Below are 8,649 nucleotides of genomic sequence, written 5' to 3'. Positions count from 1 at the left end.
TTCCTGCACGCCCGCACTTTCCTCTGCATAGGGGAGGAAGTTGGGGTGGTTTTAGGACAGGATGCTATAATCAGTGGGATGGATGAATTGATTGGGGAAATGGGTTCATCAATACTTCCAACATTAGCCATATCAAGGAGTACATCGGCAATCCCATCAGTATTGTCAGTATTGTCAGTATTAACCTTGCTGCTTTCAGCGAATGTTTCAATATCAGGTGCTAATGCGTCCACTAGGGAAACTTCAGAGTTAGATCTGCCCAATGAAAGTCTCCGATCTTTATTGATCTTATTTACAACTTTTACCAGGTAGTTATCCATAGTCCCCTTTTCCCCTGCTCCAGATTGGTTAGACGACTTGGGCTTCGACATAAGTGATGGCAAATGCAGTAATCTTTAAAACAGGTATGTGTGTAGGACTGATCACTTACACGTTCGTCGACAATCAAAGTTCCGTGGCCCTGCCCTGCCTCCTCCTGCCCCGGACGGCCACAGACGGCCCGCCCTCTGCCCGGGCTCAGCCCGGCGTCGCCCGCGCGCGTCCCGCGACGCGGAGGCAGCGTCGGTCTTTTAAGCGCCTCGTGGCGCGAACGGGACGTCCGCGGGTTCTGTGGCGCTTGGAATGCTGGGGGATGTAGTCTCCGGCTCTATCCCCACTCTGCGGCCGCTGGTGTAATGGCGGCGGCGGGGGACCACAGGACTGCAGGTACTTGGCACTGGCAGCAGGACGCTCCACGTTTGGTCAGGTAAGTCAGAAGGACCCGCTCCACCGAGGCAGCGTCGGTCTTTTAAGCGCCTCGTGGCGCGAACGGGACGTCCGCGGGTTCTGTGGCGCTTGGAATGCTGGGGGATGTAGTCTCCGGCTCTATCCCCACTCTGCGGCCGCTGGTGTAATGGCGGCGGCGGGGGACCACAGGACTGCAGGTACTTGGCACTGGCAGCAGGACGCTCCACGTTTGGTCAGGTAAGTCAGAAGGACCCGCTCCACCGAGGCAGCGTCGGTCTTTTAAGCGCCTCGTGGCGCGAACGGGACGTCCGCGGGTTCTGTGGCGCTTGGAATGCTGGGGGATGTAGTCTCCGGCTCTATCCCCACTCTGCGGCCGCTGGTGTAATGGCGGCGGCGGGGGACCACAGGACTGCAGGTACTTGGCACTGGCAGCAGGACGCTCCACGTTTGGTCAGGTAAGTCAGAAGGACCCGCTCCACCGAGGCAGCGTCGGTCTTTTAAGCGCCTCGTGGCGCGAACGGGACGTCCGCGGGTTCTGTGGCGCTTGGAATGCTGGGGGATGTAGTCTCCGGCTCTATCCCCACTCTGCGGCCGCTGGTGTAATGGCGGCGGCGGGGGACCACAGGACTGCAGGTACTTGGCACTGGCAGCAGGACGCTCCACGTTTGGTCAGGTAAGTCAGAAGGACCCCACGGATTTTCCTTCTCCCATCTCCCTCCACAAATATCCATCATCCCTCTTTCCCAGCTCACCCTGTCTCTTCCTTCACTGTTTGCAGCTCTCACAAGTTTACCTCACCCTGGCAAGTGGCTGGTGAAAGGCAGACTCGCTTGACTGGTTTAATTTGGGCCCATGGAGCCAATCAGATGCGGCATGTGCAAGGAGTTGGCGCATGACTTGTGGGAGCAGGGCCCCCCACTGCCTGTCCTCCACTTCTGATATTGAGAAGGAGCGGGGGAACTGCAACCACTGAGCGGCAGGGGAGGGGAGCTGCGGTTCCTGATCAACCTAGAGAGCTGGGGGAGCGGGAAGAGGAGCACCTCCCTTTACCTCTCTACACCCATCCCTCCATCCCGCAGAGGCGGCGGGAGAGCTGCGGGCACCTCAGATAAGCATCCCTCATCCCTCATCCTGAAGGCGGAGGAGCATCTCTGCAGAGGACACGCCGCACTGCAGCGATCAGAGAGGAGCAGAGAGCGCATCCCTCATCCTCAGCCTGAAACCAGACGCACTCGGAGCTGCACGCGGGGCCTGGAGAGGCCGCCGCAGGGAGCAGAGAAGCACGGCACACCTGCATCCCACCATTGCCTGGAAACGGAGAGCTGCAGCCAAACCTGCTCTCTAGACTGCGCACTGCATACGGGGCTCCTCCTCTGAGATCTGACGAACCCCCAGAGCGAAGTCAGCACCTCAGAGCGAATCTCTCACCCTGACTGCCCAGGACAAGCCGCAGCGCAGAGAAAGTCGCAGCTGCACCCAGAGCACCGCACTATAGGCTGGGCTCCACCTCTGAGGTCTGACACCTCCCCACAGCGAAGACAGAAGCACGGCTCTCACCCCTGGAATCAGTCCGAGTCGGACCTGCTCCGCCACCCACCACAGACTGCGCTCTAAAGAGAAGCGAAGCCCTCGGCGGTCTGTCGTCCACAGTGGCGCATGCTCCGCGACGGCCACCATCCATTGTGTTCTATTGAGTAAGGCGCTAGAATAGTCATCCGCACAAGGGAGTTTTTGACTCTGCACGGGTGGATTATGAGGCATTCTTTGTGGTGCATGAATTTAAATCCCAGCACTCGCGGATATGCGCCCTCCTTGCTTCGTTGGCCAGTGCTGGGACGCTGACCTCTCCACCTCCTCCACGGGGGGGCTCTCTCGGCCACACTTTTGGACAGGCCGGGTACCCCACTTCACACACACAGGCCGTTAAGTGGGCTCGGGATACCCGGATGACCACCCATGGACCTGTGAAGGGCAGGCGTCAGGCTGGCCCAGTGACACACCAGTGAGGCTCCGACGAGGGCCAGTGACAACCCCGTATTTTCCCAAAGCCTGCACAGACTGTAAACAAACAGCAGCACCCCAGGGTCACGGGGTCCATTGAGGAGCCTGAGTCGGATGTCCAGCGCTTCCACCGAGGAGCACACACTGCGGAGGCCTTCCGAGGGTCACAGCTTCCCGAAGCATCCATGCTGTGATGGGTTACAGACTACTGAAACACCCCTCCTTTCAAGGGCCAGACAGCTAAGGCATCCTTACTGCCAAGGGTAACAGACGGCCGAGGCATCCATGCTGCTCAGGACAACACACTGATGACGCATCCCTGTGTACACACTACAGTCTTAAGAGATACCCTTCTGCCAAGGCTGAGACATCCCAGTAGTCCGGAGCTACAGAATGCTGAGACATCCCTGGTGTCCAAGGCCACAGACTATTGAGACATCCCTGGTGCCCAGGGACACAGACTGCTGAACATCACTGGTGCCCAGGGACACAGACTGCTGAACATCACTGGTGCCCAGGGACACAGACTGCTGAACATCACTGGTGCCCAGGGACACAGACTGTTGAACATCACTGGTGCCCAGGGACACAAACTGCTGAACATCCCTAGTGCCCAGGGACAACGGCTGCTGAACATCCCTGGTGCCTTGGGACACAGACTGCTGAACATCCTTATTGTCCAGGACTACAGAATGCTGAGAAATCCCTGGTGTCCAAGGCCACAGACTATCGAGACATCGCCGGTGCCCAGAGGCACAGACTGCTGAACATCCCTGGCGCCCAGGGACACAGACTGCTGAACATCCCTGGTGCCCAGGGACACAGACTGTTGAACATCACTGGTGCCCAGGGACACAGACTGCTGAACATCCCTAGTGCCCAGGGACAACGGCTGCTGAACATCCCTGGTGCCTTGGGACACAAACTGCTGAACATCCTTATTGTCCAGGACTACAGAATGCTGAGAAATCCCTGGTGTCCAAGGCCACAAACTATCGAGACATCGCCGGTGCCCAGAGGCACAGACTGCTGAACATCCCTGGTGCCCGGTGACACAGACTGCTAAACATCCCTGGTTCCCAGAGGCACAGACTGCTGAACATCCTTAATGTCCACGTGTACAGAATGCTGAGACATCCGTGGTGTCCAGGGCCGCAGACTTCCCTGCTGACACAAGACTGTACAGGGTCAGAGGCGCAACTGCCCCGGGGGGGGGGTGAGGGGGGCTGAATCTTTAAGCAATAGGCAGAGTGGAGCTGCAGGGGCTCTTAGAAGGGATGAAACAGCAAGGCCTCATTAACATGCAAATGGTCTTTTAAAGACCTGTGAAGTGCTCGGGTGCGGCTGTGTGCGTGCCCGGGAAGCTGTCTCATCCCGGGCTGCCACACACGAGGGGGGGGGGGGGGGGGGAGGGGGGCTGAAGCCCTTTGAGTCCAATGGGTGTTGCACACCTGTACAGGGTTGAGGCATCCCAGTTGCCTGGCATCACACTCTCGTAATGTAAACCTTTGAAATAGGAGAGGATTTTCAGGCCAAACCCTCTAGCTCAGTGAACCAGGGTTAGAGGAATGGATTGCAAACAGGCCTTCTAAGAGTATTAGAGACCGGGGGTCTGCAAACATGGGCTGATTCCATTCACATCTCTTGCTATACCCCTTTACCTGAAGCGATGCAACGTCTCTGACTCTTATGCAGTGCAACAAAAAGAGCAGCTAAGCTCTCAAAGACCACTGTGAGCCACTGCTGGCCAGCTGCAGGTAATGACAGCATGATACCGGTGACTAATGCATCAGCAAGAGGTGGCGGGGGGCCAGCCCTCCCCAGCTAACTGCATCACAGGAACAGCCACTCTTTGCTGGCACACCAGTTCCTGCCGGCTCTGCCAAGCTCAGAGAGGCGCGTCAATGCCCTGTTCTATGAAATCATGATGTGGTCCCAACACATTCCCTGGCTCTTGGCCCTGTGTCTGATGAGCTTCCGGGCCCTAAGTGTAGAAGGATCAGAGCTGAACTGCCGCACAACCTGCATCTGCGCCAGCAACATCGTCAGCTGCTCGAAGAAAGAGCTGCTCACCATCCCCAACAAACTGCCGCGTTACACGGCCGTCTTGGACGTCAGCTACAACAGCCTGACCCGGCTGCGGGCCGAGTGGCTACATACCCCCCTTAATCGCCTGCACTCCTTGCTGCTCAGCCACAATGAACTTACCTTTGTCTCCACAGAGGCCTTCCTGCTGGTACCCCACATTAAGCACCTCGACCTGTCCTCTAACAAGATCAAGTCCTTGGATGAGAACCTCTTCAGCGAACTACAAGAGCTGCAGGTGTTGCTGCTCTACAATAACCTCATTGCCCACATCGACCGTACCGCCTTTGACGATATGTCAAGTCTGCAGAAGCTCTACCTGAGCCAGAATCACATCACTCGATTCCCTCTGGAGTTAGTCCAAGATGGCGCTAAGCTGCCCGAGCTGCTTCTCCTTGACCTCTCATCCAACAAACTCAAGACGCTGCCGGTGCCGGACTTGAAAGACTTGCCGGCCTGGATCGGGAATGGTCTGTATCTCCACAGCAACCCACTGACCTGCGACTGCCAGCTCTACAGCCTTTTTATGCATTGGCATATTGGCCAGCTCGTGTCCGTGGTGGACTTCCACGAGGATCTCAAGTGCATCATGATGACCTTGGAGAAGCCGACAGTGAGCATCTTCAGCCTGGATGGGGTGCAGTTCATGAACTGCAGCGTCATCAAGGAATCTGACGTGGAAGTCTACCTGGGGGAAACGGTGACCATTGACTGTGACACTAAGCAGAGGGGGATGACACAAGTCTGGGTGACCCCCAACAATGAACTTGTGCCACCCAGGGTCAGCCACAGCACAAATAGGACCATGGCAGTTTTGGCTAATGGGAGCCTGCAGATCTGCCCAATCAAGGCTGAGGACAGAGGCACATACACCTGCTATGCTGAGAGTGAGTTGTTTAATGAGACACTGTTTGTCACCCTGATGGTGTACAACTTCACCCAACATGGGCACCAGGACACCCTCAACACGGCCTACACCACTCTGGTTGGCTGCATCACCAGCGTCATCCTGGTGCTCATCTACCTGTACCTCACTCCCTGCCGCTGCTGCTGCCGGGGGGATGAGAAGAAGGAAGATGAGAATGAGGACAGCATCCATTCCTCCAAGTTGAGTGCCACACCCAACCACGAAACAGCCAGCGACAAGGTGGCCCTCAATAGGCATGTTGCTTTCATTGAACCCTCTGGCAACCTGCAAGACCAGAATGGCAAGCTCAAGCCTAATGGGGCCCAGAAGGGTCCAGATGGCAAGCGTGCACAGAAGCAACCCCGGAAAATGTCAGACCCCGGCTACATCAGCTCTGTCTTCTCAGATACCCCCATTGTGGTGTGACAGCCACAAGAGACGAGATGGCATCATAGTTAAGCCATGCTAGAGGGGAAGGGTGAGTGCGATAAGAGTTTAGATATTGGGGACAGGAGAGCGAGGCAAAGTTATGGCAGAGATGGAAATTGTTCTTCTCACCCAACCCTGCAAGGCTCCCTTGTGCATCTTCAGACATACCTCCTTTTTACAAAGTTACTGACAACTGAGCCATAAAACAAGCGTATGAAAGCCTGTTAGGGCTAAGGCAGAGTAAGCCACCTCTGTCTTTCCCCCAAATCTACTGGTCTTTCAAAGGCACTGGCCTGTGTGACAATCTTGTACCTTCCCTGTAGACCACTGCTGTGTATCCTAAGGGTCTGGTGCCTTCATCTGGGAGCTCGACATGTCCTCAAACATACACCCAAGGCTTTTCCGGTTGGATATGAAGGGGTCCTATTTCGTACCACCAGTCGTCCTGCCCTGTCATCATAGCCAACCTCGAAGCACATATCCCTCGTGTTATTTCCTTTGCTGGCACCACTGCACTCATTTCGATGTAAGAGGGCCCAGGTGTTATGGTGACTCCTCGATGGCCTAGCGTCTGGCGCTCCTGCTCTTCTCCGTGGCGCTGCATCACTGCGCGAGGGTGCGAAGACTGTGCTGTCTCACTGGCCCCAGGAATGCCAGTCCCGACTTCACACATAGCATGTGATTCTCTCCCACCTGCTGCAATGCCACATCTGCCATTGTGATGTTATGTCACTTCACAGGGTGCACACCAGCTTGTGATGCGCCATTCACCCAGCTCGCGCGCCCCATGTTTTGTCGCCCTCACTACCCCCGGTGAGGTCACCACCTTGCGAGTTGTGAACAGCCTGTAAAACGCAAGCTCTCTGCAATATATGATCAGGGTGTCAGGCAAGACATCTCTTCCCCCAGTGCAGCTGAAGCCCGGGCTCCAGAATTAAGCAACAATTAGCATATTTCCCTCATCAAGGCACATCTGCACTCTCCTCAAAAACAACACGATAAACATAAACGATCTTCTAAAAACAAGAAAACCGATCTGAAGTCTCTTAAAAATGCACACAGCCAATACATATCCACCCTGATAACCATAATAGTTCCCTACACTGTTCACGCCATTGTAACATCAGATCCATTTCACAGCGAGCACGAGTACAGCAACAGCACCCGCCTAATCTCAGCAGGAAAAACACATCTCCATTTTATTGGAACACACACAACACAGAGCCGCCATGACTCAGTCTACACCCTAGGCATCAACATAACAAACATAACTTCTACAGAAGAATACCAGACATGACAAGAAGCATTTCACCATCCCTGCCACCAAAATAAACGCATCTATACCCATGTACACTCTGCACAATCAAAACATTCACTCTCCTAATCAACAGCAAAAAACCGTAATATACCTGGCAGAAAACAGACTGTCACCTTCTTAGCCATCATCAAAACCTACACAGAAAAACTCTCATAAACATGTGCAAACCAACCATCCTACTCCCCAACCATCACCATAAACAACACACCTTAATCGTATGCACATATAACACCGTGAGCACAGCAAAACAGAAACACTCCAACTCTCCAGACCATAAATCTAACGAACAGAAGCAAACTCTCCTAAGTACAAAAGACATTATAAACCTCTTATTATTATAGATCTACAGGCTGAGCTCTTCCAAACCATAAACACCATCCAATTCTCTTCATTAAAAAAACAGCACAACACACCAATTCTGGTAACCATAAATGCAACAGTAGCACCTCCATTCTCTTAGCCTCCTACTCACTCCAACAACAACCACATCTCAACATCTCTCCCTAAAAGCAAAGAGAAGAAATCGCAGATTCATCTTTCTAGCCATGAACCCATCTCTTGCTGACCCAGAGCCGAACCAATTACCACTGCAAAAGCATATTTATCTCCTTACGAATTTACACAAAATAGGAATCTTTGAATGTAAACACATACACATCAGGCAGCTACACCAAACTGACTGCACCAGCAAATGCAATGTCAACCCTTGCAGGAAATGCCCTGAATGTTACCGGATTTCTTGTAGGGAAATCCATTTGGGATCCCCTCCCACTATCCTAGGGGGGAAACAGTGTTCTCTCTTTCTGGGCAGGGCACCCTGTCTTCCATTTCCTCACATCCCTCCCGGGGGACAACACCGAGTGTCTTCCTTCCATGCTCTCATGGTAGAATCCTGATAACACAATGTGTGTGGCCACCATCTTCAAACGTGCTTTTCTCCCGGGCAGGCCCACTGCCGCACCCAATCCATTGACCCCCGTTTCCTTTCATCTCCCTTAGAAAAGGACCCATTGTCACTTCACTCCAAGCTGTCTTTCATCCTGGTAGAGCATATTCCGCGGTGTCCCACCCACCCCGCATCCATGTAGTCTGCCGCCCTAGACTGCCAGTGAGGACTCCAACTATGTCCTTACAAAGGGCACAGGTAGATAGGTCTGCCTCACCTTCAGTCACCAGGTACTTG

At 54.2% G+C, this 8,649-nt stretch overlaps 1 protein-coding gene across 1 annotated transcript; it reads left to right on the top strand.

Moving 5' to 3' along the window:
• The first annotated feature begins 4,681 nt into the window (after positions 1–4,681).
• On the top strand, positions 4,682–6,145 carry LOC146871993 (amphoterin-induced protein 1-like). The gene has a single exon (XM_085599804.1). The coding sequence runs from the start codon at positions 4,697–4,699 to the stop codon at positions 6,143–6,145; it is 1,449 nt and encodes a 482-aa protein (XP_085455930.1). The 5' UTR covers positions 4,682–4,696.
• The last annotated feature ends 2,504 nt before the right edge of the window (positions 6,146–8,649 follow it).

The sequence above is a fragment of the Triturus cristatus genome, chromosome 1_1, assembly GCF_964204655.1.
Source record: "Triturus cristatus chromosome 1_1, aTriCri1.1, whole genome shotgun sequence".
Taxonomy (NCBI): domain Eukaryota; kingdom Metazoa; phylum Chordata; class Amphibia; order Caudata; family Salamandridae; genus Triturus; species Triturus cristatus.
Note: the sequence above shows the minus strand (reverse complement) of the source record. Positions and strands in the feature narration are given on the sequence as shown.